At 38.8% G+C, this 24,065-nt stretch overlaps 1 protein-coding gene across 1 annotated transcript in view; it reads left to right on the top strand.

The window, feature by feature from the left end:
• Nucleotides 1-24,065, top strand: part of LOC150075004 (uncharacterized) — a 1,344,778-nt gene that overhangs the window by 968,922 nt on the left and 351,791 nt on the right. Inside the window, exon 25 of the mRNA XM_090389033.1 lies at nucleotides 13,333-13,422. Coding sequence (XP_090245159.1) covers nucleotides 13,333-13,422 — 90 coding nt within the window. The remainder of the gene's footprint in view (nucleotides 1-13,332; nucleotides 13,423-24,065) is intronic.

Below are 24,065 nucleotides of genomic sequence, written 5' to 3'. Positions count from 1 at the left end.
CATCAGCATGTTCGGGAGGCAACTAGAGGGAGTAATACTCTTGATTTGATTATCAGCAGTGATTCTTCATGCATTAAGAATCTGCAGATAAATGAACCACTAGGTGGCAGTGATCACAGTGTGCTGAAGTGGGATTTACTGAAAGAGGTAACTACCATTAGGGGTAAAGGGAAGGGTTATTGCTTCCGTAAAGGCGACTACGATGGACTGAGACAGTATTTAAATTCTATACAGTGGGACCAACTGATGATGTTACCAACAGCAAATTCAAAATGGGAAGCATTCCAAGAACTTATCTTGGAAGCTACTAGGCTTTACATACCAACTAAGAAATATTGTTCAAGGTTTAGGCCAAAATGGATGTAAGATGAACTAATGAGGCATATGGCAGAGAAGAAAAATGCATGGGATACTTACAAATTAACACATGACACAGAAGCCTATGATAGATACAAGTTGATATGCAACCGAGTTACAAAGGAGGTTAGGCAGGCGAAGGCAGATTACGAGAAATCCTTGGCAAGGGATGCAAAGAAAAACAGCAAAGAGTTCTTTACTTATGTAAACTCTAGAAGGAAGGGGATGAATCAGATTGGTCCACTTGATATTGATGGGTCAACTGTTGATGATCCTGCTCAGGTATCTAACAAACTAAATGAATATTTTGCATCGACATTCACACATGAGGAGTTATTCAGCAAGGGGAATGCCAGAGGTGTATTCAACTCTAGCTGTAAGCTACAGAATCTTGAAATAACTGGGAGTAAATTGGAGGAGAAATTGTTGAAGATAAACACAAGAAAGGCACCTGGGGTGGATGGGATCTATCCAGTTATATTAAAGGAGGCAGCAAAGGAAGTAAGCAAACCCTTAGCCATAATTATAAGAGCTTCCTTGGACTCAGGGGAGGTACCCATAGACTGGAAATGTGCAAATGTGACCCCAATTCACAAAGGAGGATCAAAGGCTGACACAAGTAATTATAGACCTGTGAGCTTAACTTCTGTTCCAGGAAAATTAATGGAGGCACTGGTTAAAGAAGCACTGTAGGATCAACTAGACAAGACTTCAGTTATAGCTCAGACACGGCATGGTTTTGTTAAGAGGAAGTCTTGCCTGACCAACTTGATTGGATACTATGATGCAGTCACAAAAGAACTGGATGCAGGGAATAACTTTGATATTATATACTTGGATCTTAGAAAGGCTTTTGATACTGTTGCACATGGAAGACTGCTACACAAATTGGAGCAGTGTGACATTGGAGGCAAATTGCTGCTATGGATAAAGGGGTGGTTGAGGGGGAGAAGACAGAGAGTGGTAATCAATGGACACTGCTCATCGTGGACTAATGTTATTAGTGGAATCCCTCAGGGCTCAGTGTTGGGTCCATTATTGTTTTCTGTATTTATAAATGATATTGATGATGGTATATCAAGCTTAATGTCCAAGTTTGCAGACGATACAAAGGTTGGCAGGGTTGTCAAGGACACTACTGACACTATGCTGCTGCAACAGGATCTGGAAAGGTTGCGCAGATGGGCTGAGAGGTGGCAAATGAAGTTTAACATTGACAAATGTAAAGTACTACACATGGGAAACAGCAACCCCAGAGCAACGTATCAACTCTGTGGTACTACAATGACAGTGGTAGAGAATGAAAGGGACCTGGGGGTGGTTGTGCAGGCAGATATGAAGTTTTCTGAGCAGTGCAGATGGGCTGGAAGAGTAACTCATGGTGTATTGTCGATGATATATAGGAATTTTTCTAGCACGGATAAGGAGGTGATTATTCCCTTGTATAAGGCAATGGTCAGACTGCACCTAGAGTACTGTATACAGGTCTGGAGGCCTCATTTCAAGAAGGATGTAGAGATGCTGGAACGAGTACAGAGAAGGGCAACAAGATTAGTGAATGGAACAAAGGGGTGCTCTTATGAAGAAAGGCTTACGTTTTGCAAATTACAGTGTCTGGAGACTAGGCACCGCCGAGGTGATCTGATAGAGGTGTATAAAGCCTTGAATGGTTTGAGCATGCTCAATGCTGATGGGATTCTTCCTCTTGCTCAGAATAATCACCTGAGAGGGCATAAATTCAAATTGAGGAAAGACAGATGTAGGTCAGACGTGAGGAAATTTGCCTTCAGCCAGCGGGTGGTTGGTTGCTGGAATAGACTTCCATCCCTTTTAGTGGAGGTTGATAGCCTAAATAAGTTTACGGCTCAGCTGGATAGGTATTTTGAACGAACAGAAGGGTGAAGTGGAAGTGGGTTTTTTTTTTTTTTTTTGGCTGATGCTGCATAAGCTTGCTTTCTTGCATCAAATGCCTCTACTAATGCTAATGCTAATGCTAATAAGGAAGCCATGATGAATGTGGATGAATTTGTTCTTCACAAAGCAACATAGCTGAGAATATAAAATATTCTCAATGATCTTACTTAGTGGATTAGCTTTGTGTGTGGGTCTAAAGGAGGCAGGACTGTCTTTTGAACCCTTTTTAAATAGTGAGGTAAAGGTAGTTTCCTTAGTTTCCTTTAATCTTGCAGTGAGTGATTCCTTTTTGAAGATGGTATTTATCAGATGCAAAAGTTGTTGTTGAAGGACAACAAAGCAGTGTTTCCAGAGGGCCATGTGAAGACTATCAGTGTTTGTATCATAGTTTAAATTGAATTTCTTAGGAGTATTCAATGGAACGTCTGTACTGACTCCAAATTGTGTCAGGACACTGTAATATGAGGAGCAGGAGGAGGTATTATCCAACTTACTATTGTGATCAAATTTTTCAGTATATAGGTCACTATAATATTTTGCAAAATCTTCTAATTTAATGGTCTCAATTTTGTTCACATGGTTATGGTTTTTATAACCCATTTTCCAATGCTTCCAGAATGGTCCCATATCATGTCTGTTTAGCATTGCATTTTGTAGATTGGATAGGTAATTTTGGTAGACCAGATAGATACTGTTTTTTATCTGTCTTCTTAGGTTGGAGAACTGGATATAATGTCAAAATATAGTAAAAAACTGCAGACTTGCACATGTGCTATAACCAACAAGATGCGAATCGCAGCCAGTGGGGAAAGGGGGGGGGTAAGACAACAGCAAGAGAACATCAACCATCAGATTCTGCATTATTGTTGCAACATATGTTACAACATTAGTTAATCACCGGTCCTCCTGATCTAAGATAACAAATGGATCAGGGTTCCAGAATTATGATTAACAGTGGAACCTGCCACAGCTATATGAAGGAGCTCAAACCATTACAGATGGCATGGATTATGTGCCCGATCTATTATCTCAATATTGGGGATAGAATTATATGACTGATCTATTATCGTAACATTGGAATGCAGATTATAGATGAGTTGGCACTCACTCTAATAACGCTCAGATATGGCTCAATCGGCAAAAACCTGCACGATGACGGAAAGCCGCTCATACTCCTACACACAATTGCCTAATCTGTACTCAGTTTGAATGATATAATTTCTTGGCAAAATGATATATCATTTTGCCAAGAAATCGGAGTGTCACCAAGGATAATCAGAGGTGCAGAACAATCCTTTTTGCGAGATGTAAGACAAGACTGAGTTTTAGAAGGATTGAAATTAACTAAGTTGTCTTTGCCCCACTGGAGAATTACCTGGAGAGTGGCATTTAAGGAATTGGTAGCGGATATTTGAGAAGTTGAAGCTGACTGAGCAGGGCAAAGTTTCTCTAAATGGAAAGAGGAATGTAATGTGCTATCATCGGCAAAGCTATGGATAGGATTTCTTCCATGGATTGATTGGAAATCCATGGAAGAAGGTCATTAATATACAAGAGGAAAAGAGTGGGGGAAAGAACTGAACCTTGGGGGCACCAGTATTAGTGGAGAAGTTAAAAGACAGAGAGCCATCTACCACCATCCTCAGTGTGCGATAGGAGAGAAACCTGGACAACCAATTAAAAAAAAACATTTGGCAAACCATGAGATGGAAGCTTGTTTACAAGACCTTTATGCCAAACACGATTGAAAGCCTTGGAGAAGTCAAGAACAACTGCTTGTGTTTCACCAAACTTCTCCACTGAATTTGTCCATAAATTGGTAACATAAGCCAGAAATATCACCAGTGGTTTGACACTGACGGAATTCATACTGGCAATAGTTGATCAGAGGGAAGGTTTCTAGGTAGTTTAAGAGTTGGCGGTTAATTTATTTTCCCATTACTTTAGAAAGAGTAGAAGTAATTGCAACGGGACGATAATTGGATGGGAGGGATATGTCACCCTTCTTAGGAACTGGCTGGATATAAGCAAATTTCCAAGCAGAAGGAAAAACACCTTCTGAATAAGAAAGTGAAAAAAGGCGGCAAAGAACAGGAGTAAGTTCAGGAGCACAGGTTTGGAGAACAAGTGGAGAAATACCATCAGGACCTGGAGCTTTCTTAGCATCAAGATTCATCAAATTCCTTCTAACATCCTTTTAATGGAAGACCACAGTAGGCATTGAATGGAGTATGCTGGGAGGTGTTTCACCAAGATCATTAATAGTGAGTTGGAAGAAAAATGGGAAGCTAGCAGGTTAGCTTTATTCTTGGCTGAAGTGACAACTGAACCATTTGGTTTTGACAGAGGTGGTAGCAGAGATGGGCAAAAGTTGTGGCCATTAGCTTTGGCAAGAGATCAGAATGCTCAGCTACCATTAGGACAAGAAGCAAGTTTTCCACTCTTAGTCTGTTTAAAATCTAGTTTGGACTGATTAATAACTGCTTTACAATTATTGTGAGCTTCGGTGTAGGCAGAAAATGAAACTGAAGAATTGGAAACAAGCCAATTACTATATGCATCATTCTTCTCTTGAACAGCCTTAGCACATTTGGTGGAAATAAGGTTTAGATAAAGGACGAGATTTTAAAATGGAGTGTGGAATAAAGGATTCCATTCCTACAAGAATAATTTCACTAATGCAATCTGAGCAAACGTTGACCTCAAAAGTTTTGAATTTGACAAAATGAGGTAGAGAAATTTTAAGGCAGAGTAGATCGAAAAGAGGAGATTCAAAATTACCAAGTCTCTGACAGGGAATATTGGAATGGACACATGCACAAGCATTGGGGCAAGAGGAATCATACAGTGAATAATTTGGGCAACTGAATGGAGTAGTAGATGAATCAACCGAAAACTGAGATTCTGTCAGAAAAAGTATTTGGGTGTTTGGCAGACTGCAAGTGGAAATGGAAATCATTGAGATTAGAATTGAGACCGACTACATATATTTGTGAAATGAACTAGGAAGTTTTGGGAGATTTAGATCTTTTTGCAGATAAGCTTGCTCTATTTGTTTGACAATTGACAATTAGTTTGATAATTCAATAGTAAGAAAAAGTGGGTGGAACATGCTGTATGAAGTAATGAAATTTATGGATATGGCATATACATGGTAAGAATATACCCAGATCCTTGATATAATGTGGCCTCAACAATGCTCCTGCATACACACTACTCGGACTCCCTCCAGTCACTATCTGGCAAAGTAGAGGTAGCAAGATTATACACTAGCTGATTCGGAAGCCACCTAAATTGTTACCAATAGGTTAGATCTGGTGTACTAGCTGTCCGCCTGCGAACACCGTTTTAGAGCTATACCCTCGAAATAAAAGGAAGATTGGATCTTGCCATGACGTTCATCATAACCTCAAAAGTCATCAGTCATACTACATGATGGAAGAGATGGGGAAGTGTTGACCGGAACTTAGCTCTGTTTATTGGAGGCTTGAAGGGGTTCCACCCCTTCAAGCCTCCAATAAGCAAGGCAGTGGTATTGCAGCGGTTGATGAGAGTCATCTATCACCTAGTATTGCCTGGTAACACAGAGGAGTGGCATTAGTCCATGTGGTGTGGGTGCTACACCTCTTTTGGTGGTCACCCAAAGTGTGCTTGTGCATGGAGGTTATACCCGGGATTACTAACAGTCCAACCATTGTGAAAGTGCAAGCAGAGGATTTGGCTGTCACAGACTGTCCGGACTTCGCCAAAATTGGGTCCGCTTGAATTGAATGTCACTCGAATATCAGTTCCATCAGCATTACCACACAGCATTACATAGACTCCCAAGTAGCAAGTACAGCTTGTCTGGCATATCTGAGACAATGTCTGTGACAACCTCAAGGACAATTGTTAAGTAAGTCCTCAAATTACCTACTCTTAATATCATTAGTATCAACTGTAAAACAATATCACCATTTGTGCCCTTAAAAGATTATATCTGTTCTGTAATGTCATCTACTTTTGCTCCAGGCAGATATGGCCTTCTTGCACAACATATTTCCCCTTTCCCTAACAATACAGTCATTCCAGTGCATTCTGCCTTAAGCTCACCAGTCTATAATTACTTGTGTCAGCCTTTGATCCTCCTTTGTGAATTGGGGTCACATTTGCATATTTCCAGTCTATGGGTACCTCCCCTGAGTCCAAGGAAGCTCTCATAATTATGGCTAAGGGTTTGCTTACTTCCTTTGCTGCCTCCTTTAATATAACTGGATAGATCCCATCCACCCCGGGTGCCTTTTTTGTGTTTATCTTCAACAGTTTCTCCTCCACTTTACTCCCAGTTATTTCAAGATTCTGTAGCTTACTGCTAGAGTTGAATACACCTCTGGCATTCCCCTCGCTGAATAAGGTCAACATGCTGAATAACGCTGAACAACATGCTGAACAACGCTGAATAAAGTCACTGTTGACCTGCTTATGGGCAGGTCAACAGTGACCAACCTACTTTCCTTGGAACATGATATCAAACATAGCCTTGATAGTAACAACCAAATAGACATCACATAGCTGGATGTACAAAAAGCCTTTGATTTGGTACCACACACTTTGCTTTGCCTCAAATTAAATCACATGGGGATATTAAATAATGCCTTATCATGTTAAACTTCTTTTACAACAGGAAAAGCAGAGTTCTTTTTTGATGGAAGTTACTCCTCCACTTTTCCTGTGAAGAGTCCCACAGGGTTCTCCTCTTGGTCCTTTATTATTTGCTATATACATTAATGACATCCAAGGTTGTATACAACATGTTGACATCAAAATGCTCTCATATGCAGAATCAAAATGATCTCATATGCAGAATCAAAATGCTCTCATATGACGTGAAAATATGCAAAACTATAAAATCAATAAAAGATTGTGAAATACTGGAAAAAGGATTAGCCACTATCACCCCATGGATTAGAAATAATGGCCTAACACTGAACTTAAACAAATGCTGCACCATCTCTATTGCAGTCTATCATAAAAAACATAAAAATCACTCATCCCTGCAAAACCAATAACCATGAGATAAAGAGAGTACAAGAGGTTTCAGATTTGGGAGTATTCTGCCAAGGAAAACTTCAACATACATTTAAACAAGACTACAGCAAAGGCCTCCAAATCTCTTGGACTACTTGAAATAGTCTGCTTTGACTGTTCCACCATACAACTCATAAAAACAGCATGTATAATGATCATCAACTCAGTACTTGAATATGCCTCACAGACCTGGAATCCTCACACAAAAATATTCATAAAACAACTGGAACATATTCAGAAATCCATAGTCAGACTCTTAGTGTTCAAATCTAGGTTGGAAATGGACACAAAATCATTATGAATGGTGCACTCACTTCAGGATGGTACCACTCTCCCAAAGAAGGGCCGTAGCAAACTGCAAATTCCTGATACATCTCGTGGCTATAAAGCTGGATGCCCCCGATCTCCTCTACCTAATGAATTTCAGCTGCCCTCCTCCAAGAGCTTTGAGAAGACACAATCTGCTGGCACTAGAGCCATTCAGAACAGATAATCTTAAATTCAACTATTTCAATAGAACTGCAAGATTGCTAAATGAATCCAACATTGATATCCTAGCTGAAGATACCAATATAAAAAAAGAATTATAAAGGTTCTATAATCAAGTAAATAGAAAATGAGAATAATAGATGATTAAATAAATAAATATATAAAAATATGAATATATTAACTATAAATATTTTGATAAATAAAGAAAATAAAATATATACATAATACTAATAATTAATACAAAAAAAAAATTATAAAAAAATGGATAATCATAATAATGTAATTCACTCAGAGCAAACTATAAATTATGATCAAACAAGAAAATGTAATAACAAAGGTGTAAGAAATACACAAATCTCTGTCATCCCAGCTTTGCCTAAATGCAAATCGCCTGTAATATATGATATTCCATTGTATATGCTGTATTATATCCCATTTATTTATTGTTTGTAAATAGATATGTATTTTTATTGTTATACTGCTCCTCTGTTAGGCTTCAGCTGTTCTTGAGTAATTAAAAAAAAAAAACATGGTGTTGTGAACATCAAGTTGACAAATAGGCTCATTGCCTTAAAAGCTACTTACTGTGTGTTTGTATTTATTTATTTTATCACTTTTATTCAGTTATATATTTTGTGTTTTACCCCCCCCCTCCTTTTCCTGTATGATTGTCTATTTTTATTATACTCATTTTTATACAAATAAAAATGAGTATAATAAAAATAGACTTTATTACTTTATTTCAGTAATCTCATATTTAACTGTCCGTCAGTGGATGCAATTTTATTTCAACAGTAGTCCTTTTGTGTGCATAATTTTCCACATTATCCACATTATAATATTAGGAAAATTTGTCCCTAGCAGCCTTTGTGCCATTAATCCCCAATTCCATCATCACATTTGGTAAGGCATTTGCTGAAACATCTTACCCTAAGAATTTCTGGCCGTCAAACAGAAATCTGAAAAATCAGAAAGTGAAGTTATATTCAAATGGCTGTGAGGCCTCCAACTAACATTTTCCACAGTTGGAACTGAAAGTGGCACTCTCACATCTGATCACAATGGCACTCTCACATCTGATCACAATGGCACTCTCACATCACAATGGATGCCATCTGGCCCAGCAGCACACAGGCATGTGCTGCTGGGCCAGATGACATTCATTATGAGATCATTAAACAGATTTCTTCAAGATATGTAGTGTCTTGCTCTGTCTCTACAACAGAATCTATCTTGAAGAGCAGTGTCCAGACTTCTGGTGTAATGCTATTTGTTTGCTTTCCCAATACCAGGAAAGGATCTTAAATTTCTGAGCAGTTACTGTTCCATTGTGCTGACTACTTGTTTACTTATGCAAGATCCTGGAAAGAATGGTCAGCTCTCACCTTTGTGGTATTTAGAAGCTAATTATCTCCTTTCTAGTACCTAATGTGTCTTCTGAATGAATAACTCAACATTTGATCATTTAATCTGACTGGAAACATCCATTCGCAGTGATCTGAAACATGAACCCCAGGTGTTGACTTTCTTTGATTTAAAAAAAAAAAAGCACATGACGTGTCTTAAAGATTTGAAATTTAAAAACACACTCTATCTGCCATTTTTCCGAAAAAAGTGGGAATTCCTCAAGGATCAGTTCTGAGTGTCACGGTTTCTGCTGTCAAAGTTATTTCTTCTGAAAGTGAATGAACAACTTCCTCCAACTATAAAACATGACCTCTTAGTCGATAATTTTGCCATCTTTTCACAGCTGTACAACATGAGGATCATTGATTACCTGGCCATCCAGAAATTATAGAAAATACATCGCAAAGGAGCCCAGAATGTCAGATGATAAATGTCAACAATTCCTCCTGGCATCAGCAACGATCCAACACATCACTGCGGGGTGCAAGGTGATCACCCAGACTGAGTACACTCATAGACACAACCAGGACAGTACATCAGAAGCTAGTGAGGAAATACCAGTTGACCAAAGAAAGTGTACCATACTACAAGTACGACCTCCAGGCAGTACTAGAGACCCCAACCCACAAGCTGTACTGGGACCACACCATAATAACGAATAAGACCGTCCCACACAACAGACTGGACATAACCCTTGAGGACAAGATGGAAAAGGCTATCTACCTGATTGACATAGCAGTGCCCAACACTAGCAATGTCCAGAAAACCCATGAGGTAAAAATTAGGAAGTACACAAACCTGAGACATGAGGTCAAGAAGCTGTGGCATATGCAAGAAGTGACGACCATCCTGATTATTGTGCCAACCACGGGTATGGTGCCAAAGACCCTAGATAGCAGCCTAGCAACAATAGGTCTCCCAGAGAACACCTACAAGGAATTCCAGAAAGTCACAATCCTGAACACCTGTAGGATAGTCAGAGAGTTCCACGACCAACAGTAACACCAGACATTACAACCACTCTATGTACTTGGTAGCAGTACCCGTCATGGAGTGGAATCCCTCAATCAGGGAGAAATAATATAGGAGCAACAATAATAATAATGTCTAATTAGTTCATCTGACATCCATTTAGGCCTCAATCTTGAACCATATTTCTTAGTTGCTATGGAAAGCCTAGTATCTTCCAAGATTATTACTTTGAATGTTTCCCATTTTCAATTTGTTGTTGGTAACTTCATCAGTTGGTCCCACCGTATAGAATTTAAATACTGTCTCAGACCACCGTAGTCACCTTTACCAAAACAAAAACCCTTTCCTTTACTCCTGATGGTAGTTACCTCTTTGAGTAAATCCCACTTCAGCACATTGTGATCACTGCCACCTAGTGGTTCCTTTATGTGCAGATTCTTAATGCATGAAGAATCACCACTGATAATCAGATCAAGAGTATTACTCCCTCTAGTTGCCTCCCGAACATGCTGCTGTAGAAAACAATCATCCAATAAATCCACAAAAGCATTGCTAGTGTGTGTAAGTGACCGACCCACAAATTCCAGTCACTATCTGGGAAATTAAAATCACCCATTATAAGACTCTCTGATTTACTGGCATACTCTATTTCTCTGTACAGTTGTTTATTATACTCATCAGAGTCATTAGGCCTATAGCACACTCCTACTCTCAATTTTGCTTTCCCAGTGCTTATGTCACACCAAACTGACTTACACTGCACTGATCAGCCATATCGACTGGCTGTACTTCCTTGGATTTTATGTGTTTTTTAACCAATAGCATAACCCCCCCTTCCATTCCTATACTATCTATCCTTCCTGTACAGATTGTACTCCTCAAATTCCAGTTCTGCATTCCTTATATCTGTGTGACACCACATCTCTGTTATCCCAACAATATCTGCCTTTGATGTTTTGACCAACACCTCAAATTCATCAAATTTATTTACTAAACTTCTAGAATTGGTGTACAATCAAGTACACATGCACCTGTTCCTATTCTTAGCTGCCCTAACACAGCCCATGTATTTACTTGTTCTACAATGACTTCCAGCAGTCTCTGGAATCCCCTGAACCTTGTTTTCCAGGCTGCCACTCAATCCAACAGAAACAGTGCAAGAATCACTTTCACATCTTCCAGCGGTTACTGTTAACCCATTAGTCCATGTATTCCCCCAAGCTAGCAGTTTTCTGACCCATCTAATGCTGTCTCGATAGCATCAGCAAATATTCTTGCACCCTTTCTGTTTAAGTTGGTCCCATCCCTTTAGAAGCAGTCTCTCCTGTTAGTAAGCACAGACCAGGCTGAGAAAAATTCTACCCCTTGAGCCTTGCACAATCTCTCCAGGGCTGAATTGATCGACAAGGCTCTCATCATATATTCCCTCCTATCGTGTCTGGGCAGAATTGGAGACACTTTCAAATTCAACCATAACTGATGGCTTTTTTTCAAAATTGACCTGTACTTGTTAAGTAATTTCATCGGTTTCCTACTCTTAATATCATTAGTGCCAACGTTTACAACAATATCAGCTTTTTTGCCCTTAAAGGATGATATCTGCTGTACAATGTCATGAACCTTTTCCCCCGGCAGACATATCCTGGTCCTATTCCACCTATCCTTTTTGCACAATATGTTCACCTTAACCTTACCAGAATCCACAGTTATCAAAGTGTATAGTAGTATATACAGACTCTGTAATTATACTACAGGTTTCATTGTGGCTGAGATATAATCCTCATCTATTTCTGACTCTGTTCTGTCAGATGTTTCATTTTCCTTCTAAATATTCATTTGGCATTTTTTCTGCTAAATCCGAAGCTACGTTGGGATCAGGGATAATGAAGTAGCAACTCACTAGCATGTCAACAGCAGGGATTCACAAAAAGGAATGGAATCATTAAAAATTACATCTAACATAATAGCAGGGTTTTCCCGGCACAAAAGCTCAAAAATGCCGTGTTATTCGAGATTTGAAGCAAATCTCAAACTGTGTTAGAAGTACTGTGTGATACGAGGGTTGCCTATATATATAATTTGTATTGTGAATTGTAATTTTGTGTATAATTATATTAAGTACATTCAGACAGAAAATTGTTAAGTAATTTATTCTTTACAAGCATAGTGTTGTGGCAAGCAATCTATAGTTGTATTTCAGTATGTGTATTTTTCCAGTGAACTTTAATTTCTAGTGCAGTATGAACTTTAAAATATCTCTTGCTTTTTCCAAAAAATCTCCCATTTTCCTCCTGTTATTTGGAAACCACTCCTGCTTTTTTTGCAAATAACTTTCTGGTTTTCACCCGTTCTGCCCCAAAAAACTTGAATTGTCTTCCCGCTTACAAATGCCTGATCTTCACATTTTTGAAAGTCAAAAGTTGACATCTATTCAGTTTTATAACTTTGTCATTAGATTATTCAAGTAAGTAAGACTTTTTCTTCACAAAAACATTCTGTGATCCTAATGATGCCATTCCTATCAAAATGATCTTGTATGGCAATCTTTACCACTGACTCCAAAATCTGGCCCTCCACCAAATTCAGTGATCTCTTTGACTTTATTTTGGATGATTCAGTGCACTCACATTCACCCTTTTTTTTAGTATGTCAGGATTGATTCCATTCTCCCTTTGCTTGACTTCATTAGTTTTTCCTATACTCAAGCTTCTTTGATATTGATGTGCCCTTTAATTTACAGCAGTTTGATTCCTTGTTACTCATCTTTCATTGTGCTAATGGTATTTCATTTGAAGGATTGTTGCAAAGTACATATTGTCTCTCACTGAGTTTCCTAAAACTTTTCCAAAATGGAAAAGTCATAGGAAAGGAGCTTATCTAATGTATAGGAGCAGTAGAACCCTTTGCATTCAGTTTTCACTCTTTTTGCTAATGATTGCTCATACTCATCTTTTGCCTGTTTAATACCAATGTTACTGTCATGGCAATAAATGATTTTGAACTTTTATGCCCTATTTCAATTAATAAATAAACAGAAAGAAATGTTTTTTAAATACCTTTTCATAAATTAATGAACAAATGAATAATGAATAATTAATGAATTAGTCAGTTATGTATTTTGTGTAGCCACCACCAGAAATTCTTATTGGTTCAGTTTCTGTGAGTGGAAAGGCAAAGTGGGATCTTCTTGATAACCTTGTAAAGAGAACATTTAAAGTAAGTATGTAATTTAATTCTGCTAATTTGTAGTCATGGCAAATATAATATACACCCATGTTAAAAATTGTAAGCAATGTAAGCAAGAAGCAGAAATTGAAATAACAGTTAGATCTGGATTTTAGTATTGCTGATTTACAACAAGAGTTGCAAATCAGTCACCAATACTAAAATCTGCATAGCCGTAGTCCTTTATATACATGAAAATCTTGCTAATACAAACTTCAAGTGACCCATTTCTCTCACTGTTTTTTTTTTTTTTTTTTTTGATAGTTGTTGGCGCATCGGCTTCTGTGGCCATATTGCACCTCCCAAGGTTTTTGCAGTACTTTGATCCAAGCCCGAGGTGGGAATCGAACCCGCGACCTTGGGGTTGCCGGGCAGGTACTTTACCCACTCGGCTAGCCCGGTCGGCCTCTCACTGTTTAATAACAAGGTTTGTAATAATGAGTGTTATGAAATGAATGTGTCAAAATCAGCATTCTTATGTCATCCACTCTTTACAAACACAGCAGAAATGTCAGCACCAGCTGACATTTGATTCATAATTAATCCAATTAAATTTTAATTTGCCATTTTACACACATTTTAACAGAATTAATGGAATTAATATTTTTGTGAATTTAAATATAAAAGAAAAACAACTTAATTCAGAAAGAATGAAAATCAGTTTATTTCACAGTTAATAAGGACTACATCAAAAATATTCATGTCTTCGAGCTATGTGTCCTGCCCAAGACCATTTTAGTTCTTTAGTTTTGATAAGAATGTCCTTTACTTGAGTTTGCTGCCTAATCCATGTGTTTCGTTAAAGCAGTCAAGATTTTCTATAATAAATATTAAGGATTCATATCAATGGAGGATTTAATAAAGGGTTAACAAAGCAATAAACCTCAGGGGCTCACATCTGGTGAGTATGTGCTTGGGCACACTTAGGGTCCTGAGCTGGATATCATCATTCTTCTCTTTCTTGGTGATTCCTTTCTACTTCTGACTCTCTCTCTCAGGGTAACTCGGGAATTTTTTTTTTGGCTGGTGCAGCATAAGCTTCAGGTTTCCTTGCACCATATGGCTAATAATAATAATCATAAAAGGTACTCTTGTAATTTTGAATTGTAAGCAATAAAAATTAGTTTAGTTGTGAATCAAAAAAAAAAAAAAATCCTATCAATACATGTTTGTGGGCATGTAAGTTAACCAGTGAACAATACTTGTTCACTTGTTAACTTATATGCTTCAGCATTCATCATCATCATCATCAGCCATTTTCAATCCACTGCAGGATGAAGGCCTCTCCAGCAACTTTCCAGTTCTTTCTGTTTTGAGCACTGGCCATCCATTTACTACTCAAAAACTCATGAATTTCATCTATCCATCTCTGCCTTTGTCTTCCAGGTTTTCTTCTAGCTCCTCTTGGGTACCATTCTGTTATTTTCTTAGTCCATCTGTCATCATGTCTTCGAGCTATGTGTCCTGCCCAAGACCATTTTAGTTCTTTAGTTTTGATAAGAATGTCCTTTACTTGAGTTTGCTGCCTAATCCATGTGTTTCTCTTCTTATCTAACAGTCTGATTCCCAATATAATTCGTTCCATTCTTCGCTGTGTAGTTCTTAGCTTCTCTTCCATTCTTTTGGTGAGTGCCCAAGTTTCACTTCCATAAGTCATGGTGGGGAGTATACATTGATTCATTATTTTACGTTTCAGACAAACTGGGATATTGCTCTTCAGTATGTGACTATATTTCCTGAATGCTATCCATCCAAAATTTATTCTTCTCTTGACTTCCAGCCATTTATCATTATTCCAGCTAATAACTTGTCCCAGATAAGTATATGACTCCACCTTTTCAATTACTGCTCCTTCAATCATTATTTCCCTTTCCGTGGCATACTTGTTCATCATTACTTTTGTTTTAGCCATATTCATCTTTAGTCCAAAATCCTTACTAACTGTGCATAACTGATTAAGATTTTGCTCTAATTCTTTGGGATCGTGGCTTATGACCACGATGTCATCTGCAAATCGTAAATGGTTTAGGTACTCTCCGTTCACATTGACTCCTTTCTGCGACCAGTCTAATCTTCTGAAAGCTACCTCAAGGGCAGCAGTAAACAGCTTCGGAGATATTGTGTCTCCTTGTCAAACTCCTTTCTCGATTTTAAATTTGCTACTGTCTTTGTCTAGTCTAATAAAGGATGTAGCACTCTCATATATTTTCTTCAAAATCATAATATATGGAGTATCTATACCTTGTCTTTCCAGTGCCTGAAACATTGCCTTATGCTGTATAGAGTCAAATGCCTTTTCATAATCCACAAATGCCAGGCATAATGGTGTTTTATATTCATTTGCTTTCTCCATTAGCTGTGATATTACGTGAAGGTGATCCATAGTTGAGAATCCTGTCCTAAAGCCAGCTTGCTCTTTCGGTTGATTCTCATCAAGTATTCTTTCTAATCTGTTAGTAATGACCCTTGTGAACAACTTGTAGATATGGGATAACAAGCTAATTGGTCTATAATTTCCAATTTCTGATTTATCTTCTTTCTTATGCAGCAAAACTATGATTGCATTATTCCACTGCTTAGGCGTCACATTTTCTAATGCACTTTGTGAAGAGCCTTGCCAGTTTTTGTGTTATGTCTCTTCCTCCAATTTTAACAACTCTACAGTAACCTCATCTTCCCTCGGGGCTTTCTGATTCTTCATTTTATTCAATGCATGTTCTACCTCATCAGGAAGAATATCGGGTATGTCGTATGTGTTGCTACTTTGCAATCCATCTTCCCCACTGCTGGCATCATTCCCTCGCTCCTTGTATAATTCTCTATAGTAGTCTTCTGCTATTTGAATTATGCCTTCTCTGCTGTTTATAAGTACACCATCGCTATTCTTCAGTTTCAGTATCATTTTCTTTCTCTGTTACTGCTCATGGCTGCTGATTTAAATCCTTTGTTTTCCCCTTAATGCTTGTTCTACTTTTCTTGTGTTAAATCTTCGTATGTCCTCTCTGAGTCTCTTTCTAATGGCTTTGCATAACTCAGTATACTCAATTTTCTCCCTGTCACAGTGTTTTTCTTGCTCTTCATTTGTCGTCTTCGATTCATCACGACAAGTGTTTCTTGACTAATTTTTTCTACTTTGGATTTCTTTTTCCCTATAGGTTTCTTGGGCTTTATCACTTCCAGAAAGTTGTAATATTCCTCGTCGATATCTTGGTCCTGAGCAGTCTGCAGAAGCTCAAACTTGTTCTTAAGTTCCAGTACATACTGCTTTTTCTCCCCCTCTGTTATTTCAAAGACCTTTGTATTATTTACTCGAGTCAGTTTTTTCCTTTCCTTTCCTACATCTATATCAAGTGTACATCTTACCATTCTGTGATCACTTCCAACATTTACCTTATTCAGGATGGTAACATCATTCACAATATATCTTCTGTTAGTGAGGATGAAGTCGATTTCATTAGTTGTTAATCCATTTGGACTCTTCCATGTCCACTTTCTGTTCACCCTTTTCTTGAAAAAAGTGTTCATTACTGACATTCCTTGAGATTCTGCAAATTCCACAAGTCTTTCACCTCTTTCATTTCTTTCACCAATTCCAAAATTTCCTATAGTTCCTCTTTCTGCGCTGTTTTGCCTTTTTCCAACCTTAGCATTGAAGTCCCCCATAATAATAGTGTAGTGGGTTTTCTGCTCATCTAGAAGACTCTCAATTTCAGTGTACATTTCTTCAACCTCTTCATCATCATGGCTCGATGTTGGTGCATAAATCATTATAATCTTTAGCTTGTACCTCTTAGAAATCTTGAGTATTAGTCTTGACACCCTTGGTGATGTACTTTTGAATTCCAAAATGTTGTTTTTAAAATCTTTATGGACCAGAAACCCAACTCCACCTTCACTCCTTTCACTGTTTCCATTAGTGTACAGGAGATTTCCACTTGATAAACTTATAAGTGATTCATTTCTTCTTCTTGTTTCAGCCAAACCAATGATATTCCAATTCACATTTTCTAATTCCTTTTCCAGCTCTAATATCCTGTCTTCACCGATGAGTGATCGTACGTTATAACATGCCAGGTTAAATTTCCGTGCATGGCAGCCTGGTCGTACCCAGAGATTCTTAGCACCCTCTGCTTCCACTCTGATCCTCTCGCTGCCGTAAGAGGGAGAGTGAAAGCTGCTGGGGACTGAGGGCCATTTGTATTGTTGTGCTCTCATTGCTGGAGGGTTTGGTCTTTTCCTCTTCACGCTGACCAGGCGTCTTGAAGAGAACCACTCTACACGTTCGTTGCCACCTAAGTGACGTAACAGGACTTACCATCGAGAAGGTGTGCATGAGTGGATTTTAGGGAGGCAGGCCAACCGGACTTCTCCTAAATCTTCTGTAATAGAGAGATATTGGATCCATCAGTGTTTTAGGCTGAGTGTCTGATAACACACAGGATACCTGTTCCCCTCTAAGCCCCCTTAGTTGGGCAGTTTGAAGTTGGGCTTCAGCATTAAATTAACTTAACTTAAGAGCTTTACACTGCCTTAAGCCAACCCTGCATGTATAAACTTTAGTTTCATGCCTGTTATTATAATTAACTCATCAGCAGAGGCTGCAGTAAAGACAGTAATACATTAGTGGAAACTACTTAATGACACATGTTGGGGCAATTTCATTGAAGTTTTTATATCATAGGTGTCGTGAAACAAATATCAGAAATGTTTTGAATTCTTTACATATAGTGTCTACATGCTTCCAGTGAGATTTTATTATTAGTTCTCAATGAACAAGTGATAAAATCTGAGGGGAAGTGCAGTCAATGGCATTTCCTCTAGCTTGGTAATCACATTTTATCTCAGACAGATTTTAAATTCTATACAATGGGACCAAGTGATGATATTACCAACAGCAAATTCTAAATGGGATGCATTCAAGGAAGTAATCTTGGAAACTACTAGGCTTTTTGTCCCGACTGTGAAATACTGTTCAAGGTTTAGGTGTAAATGGATGTCAGATGAACTAATGAGATTCGTCACAGAGAAATAAAGTGCATGGGATACATATAAATTATCAGGAGATGCAGAAGACTGGTAGATGTAAACTAGTCTGTAATCAAGTCACAATGGAGGTTAGGCAAGCGAAGGCAGATTATGAGCAATCTTTAGCAAAGGATGAAAATAGGAATAGCAAAGACTTCCTTACGTTTGTAAACTCTAAAAGGAAGGAGATGAATCAGATTAGTCGACTTGACATCGATGGTTTGATTGTTGATTACCATGCTGAGGTAGTTGACAAACTGAATGAATATTTTGCATCTACAATCAAACATGAGGAATTCTTTTTTTTCTTTTTTTTTTATGAAACCCCCAAACACGAAAGGTATTAGAACCTATAGTACTTAGTACCATGCTTAGGTGGCATGTTGAGAAGACGAAAGAAGATATTTGTTGACATTAGACTTGAACTTCTGTAGACTGTAATTTTCAGGAAATACATACGAAGGTTGTTCCAGAAAACGGTAGTTGAATGAATAAACGAGAAAGATGAAAAGTTGGTTCTGTGAGTTTGAAGTTGGGCAGTAAATGGATGTTGGCTTGGCGGCATGTGTTCGGACCGTTTGGAAAGAGAGAGCGGGAATTATAGAAGCCAATTCAAAAGAACAGTGCCCATGGAAGTATCTGTAGAAAAGGCACGTAGCAGAAACAGTACATCTAGGAGACAGCAAGTGGAGACTGTTAGAAAGGAGTCATTAATTAACCTAACTGCCCTCTTCTGAATGGAATCTAGAAGCCTGAGAGAGGTTTTGGCGGCACTGTCCCAGATGTCGGAACAATATTCCATGGTAGGGCGGATTTGCGATTTGTACAGAGTGAACAGCTGTCTGGAAGAAAAGTAATGCCAGAGCGAAAGAGAAAACCAAGTTTTCTAGATGCAGAGGAAGAAATATTTGTAATGTGCTTGTGCCAATAGAGATTGGAAGTCAGGGTAATCCCCAAAAGAGATATATCATTTTGCCTAGAAATCGGGGTGTCACTAAAGATAAGCATAGGAGCAGAAGAATCCTTTTTGCGAGATATAAGACAAGACTGAGTTTTAGAAGGGTTGAAATCAACTACGTTTTCTTTGCCCCGCTGGAGAATTGCCTGGAGATCGGCATTTAAGGAATTGATAGCGGATATTTGAGAAGTTGAAGCTGATTGAGCAGGGCTCAATCAGCTTCATTGCTGCTTTAATTGCAGCTTCATTGCTGCAATTAAAGATTCTATTCTATTCTATTCTATTCTAAAGGTTTCTCAAAATGAAAAGTGGAATGCGATGTGCTACCATCGGCAAAGCTATGGATAGGATTTCCAGTCAATGGAAGAAGGTCATTAATATACAAGAGGAAAAGATTGGGAGAAAGAACTGAACCTTGGGGAACACCAGCATTAGGGGAGAAGTTAGAAGACAGAGAGCCATCAACCATCACCCTCAGTGAGCGATCACAGAGAAAACTGGATAACCAATTACAAAAAACATTTGGCATACCGTAAGATGGAAGCTTGTTTAGGAGACCTTTATGCCAAACACGATCAAAACCTTTGAGATGTCAAGAGCAACTGCTTGTGTTTCCCCGAACTTTGCCATTGAATTTGTCCATAAATGGATAACATAACCCAGAATATTAGCATTAGCATTAGCATTAGTAGAGGCATTTGATGCAAGAAAGCAAGCTTATGCAGCATCAGCCAAAAAAAAAAAAAAAAAACCCACTTCCACTTCACCCCTCTGTTCGTTCAAAATACCTGTCCAGCTGAGCCTTAAACTTATTTAGGCTATCAACCTCCACTACAAGGGATGGAAGTCTGTTCCACCAACCAATATCACCAGTGTATGGACCAGAATCCATACTGGCGATCATTGATCAGACAGAAGGTTTCTAGGTAGTTTAAGAGTTAATTGATTTCTCCATTACTTTAGAAAGAGTAGAAGTATTTGTAATCAGATGATATTTGGATGGGAGGGATTTGTCACCCTTTTTAGGAACTGGCTGGATATGAGCAAATTTCCAAGCAGAAGGCGGCAAAGAACATGATTAAGTTTTGGAGCACTGGTTTTGACAACAAGTGGAGAAATACCATCGGGACCTTGAGCTTTCTTAGCATCAAGATTCATCAAAATCCTTCTGACATCCTTTTGATGGAAGACCACAGGAGGCATTGAATGGAGCGTGTTGGGATTGGTGGGAGGTGTTTTACCAATATCATTAATACAGGAGCTGGAAGGAAAATGGGATGCTAGAAGGTCAGCTTTATCGTTGGCTGAAGTGACAACAGAACCAACTGGTTTTGACCTAAGTGGGAGCAGAGATGGGCAAAAGTTGCGGCCAATAGCTTTGGCAAGAGACCAGAATGCTAGGCTACCATTAGGGCAAGAAGCAAGCTTTCTACTCTTAGCCTGTTCAAATTCTAGTTTGGACTGATTAATAACTGCTTTAGAATTGTTGCAACCTTTGGTGTAGTTAGAAAATGAAACTGAAGATTTGGAAACAAGCCAATTACGATATGCAACGTTCTTCTCTTGAACAGCCTTAGCACATTTATTGGAAAACAAAGGTTTAGATAATGGACGAAATTTTAAAGTGGAGTGTGGAACAAAGGATTCCATTCCTACATGAATAATTTCACTGACACGATCTTAGCAAACGTTGATATCAGAAGTTTTGAAACAGTAATCCGACCAATGAAAAGAAGAAAAGAAATCTTGCAGGTCATCCAATTTTGCATTTTCATAATGCCAAACAATATGAAGTTGGGAATAGCCATGAGATGAAGGCTCCATTGGAGAAGAGACAATCACCAAGTTGTGATCTGAGGTGCCTAAAGGACCACTCACTTCGACCATGTACTTAGAAGGGTTGTTTGTGCAAAAAAGATCAAGCGTGTTGCCTGCATGGTCAGGATTGTACGGTATTCTTGTAGAAAAATGAACAATCTATGCAAGGTCATTTAGTAATTGCAAAAGCCTCAGCATCTCGACCAGCTGGGTCGGTGTGACTAGAAAATGGAAGCCAGTTGGAGTTGTGAACATTAAAATTACCAAGGAAAATTACCTCACTGTTAGGAAAGTTGGACTTGGAGAAAGTCAAGTTGCAAACAGAGGAAGTCAAATAGCTCCAAGTGATTAGTGGATTTGGGAGAATGGTAGACACAACAGATGAATTTGACACAATGAGGTAGAGAGATTTTAAGCCAGAGAAGATCGAAAAGAGGAGATTCCAAATTACCAAGTCTCTGACATGGAATATCGGAACAGACATATGCACAAGTACTACCTTTGAGACAGAAGGAATCATACAGTGAATAATTTGGGCAAATGAGATGAGCAGTAGTTTAATCAACTGATAACTGACATTCTGTCAGAAAAATTATTTTTCTGACAGAATCTCAGTATTTGTGAAATGAACTAGGAAGTGTTTGGGAGGTTTAGATCTTTTAACAGATTAGCTTACTCTATTAGTTTGACAATTCATGGTGTATCAATAGTAAGAAAAAGTGGGGGAGGACATGCTGTATGAAGTAATGAAATTTTTGGATATGTCGTACACATGGTAAGAATATACCCAGATCTTTAACATAACGTGGCCTCGACAATGTCCCCCCATATATACACACTATTCAGACTCCCTCCAGTCACTATCTGGCAGAGTAGAGGTAGTAAGATTATACACTAGCTGATCCAGAAGCCTCCTAGAGAATTACCAGTAGGTTAGGTCCGGTGTACTAAATACATGGTGTTCAGAGGCCGGCCTCTGAACTCCATGTATTTAGAGCTGTACCCTCGAAATGTAAGAAAGATTGGATCTCGTGTTTAATCTCCAGAGCTAAGTTCTGGTCAAACCTTCCCCATCATAAGCTCAAAAGTCATCAGTCATACTGCATGATGGAAGTGATAGGGAAGGGTTGACCAGAACTTAGCTCTGGAGACTAAACATGGGTTTCACCACTTAAAGGCGCCTCCGTTGCCAGGTGGACAGTAGCCACAGTGCACAGCACACGCTTCTTGATTAGACCGGGGTTCGAGCCCATGACCACCAAATACGGAGGATGCGGAAAGGTCAGGGAATGACCACCGCATATCCTTGGAGCAATATTTTTTTTTTTTTTTTTTTATGAAAACCCAAAACACGTAAAGGTATCAAAACCTATAGTACTTAGTACCGTGAATGGGTTGAAGGAGAAGTATGGGGAGAGGGGGATGCCGGAAACTTTGCTCTAGAGACTAAACATGGGTTTCACCACTTCAAGCCTCCAATAAGTAAAGTAGTGGTATTTCACCGGTTGATGAAAGTCATCTAAAACCTGATAAATATATGGCCTTAGTTGCTAATGCTCCTAAAAACCAAATAACAACAACACTTAAAGCCTCCGATAAACAAAGTGGTGGTATTTCACCAGTTCATGAGAGTCATCTACCACCTAGTATTTGTGAAATACTAGTATTGCCTGGTAACACAGAGGGGCGGCATTACTCCATGTGGTGTGATGCTAATAGTCCCACCATCGTGAAGGTGCAGGCAGAGAATTTGGCTGTCACAGACTGTCTAGACTTCACTGAAATTAGGGCCACTTGACTTGAATATCACCCGAATATCAGTTCCATCAGCGTTTCAGACTCCCAGTTCTTTTCTTTGCAACTTGACTTTCTCCACTCTAACTTTCCTAACAGTGAGGTAATTGTCCTTGGTGAATTTAATGTTTACAACTCCAGCTGGCTTCCGTTTTCTAGTCACACCGACCCAGCTGGTCGAGAATCTGAGGCTTTCGCAATTACTAATCAACTTGCACAGATTGTTCCTTTACCTACAAGGATACTGGACAATCCTAACCATACAGCCAACACGCTTGATCTTTTTTCTCATGAACAACCCTTCTAAGTATACGTTCGAAGTGAGTGGTCCTTTAGGCACCTCAGATCACAACTTGGTGATTGTCACTTCTCCAATGGAACCTTCATCTCATGGCTATCCCCAACCTTGTATTGTTTGGCATTACAAGAATGAAAATGGGATGATCTGCTAGATTTCTTTTCTTCTTTTCCTTGGTTGGATTACTGTTTTAAAACTTCTGATGTCAACTTTTGCCCAGATCGTGTCAGTGAAATTATTCTTGTAGAAATGGAATCCTTTATTCAACAGTACACTTTAAAATCTCATTCTTTATCTAAACTTTGGTTTTCCAAAACTTCAGTTTCATTTTCTGCCTACACTAAAGCTCGCAACAATTGTAAAGCAGTTATTTATCAGTCAAACTACATTTTGAACAGTCTAAGAGTATTTGATATTTGGTTCTTAGGAGTATTAGCAACTAAGGCCATATTACTCTGGGGATGTGTGGTGGTTATTCCCTGACCTTTCCGCATCCTCCATATTCGGTGGTCACAGGCTCGAACCCTGGTCTAATCAAGAAGCATGTGCTGTGCACTGCCGCTCCTGCCTACCTGGTTACGGAGGCGCCTCTAAGAGTATAAAACCTGCTTCTTGCCGTAAGGATAGCCGAGCATTCTGGTCTCTGGCCAAAGCTATTGGCCACAACTTTTGCCCATCTCTGCTCCCACCTCAGTCAAAACTTGATGGTTCTGTTGTCACTTCAGCTGAGAATAAAGCTGC

Source organism: Mastigoproctus giganteus, chromosome 14 (genome assembly GCF_048544385.1).
Source record: "Mastigoproctus giganteus isolate SK-2022 chromosome 14, ASM4854438v1, whole genome shotgun sequence".
Lineage (NCBI taxonomy): Eukaryota > Metazoa > Arthropoda > Arachnida > Uropygi > Thelyphonidae > Mastigoproctus > Mastigoproctus giganteus.
This window is presented reverse-complemented; position numbering and strand designations above follow the sequence as displayed.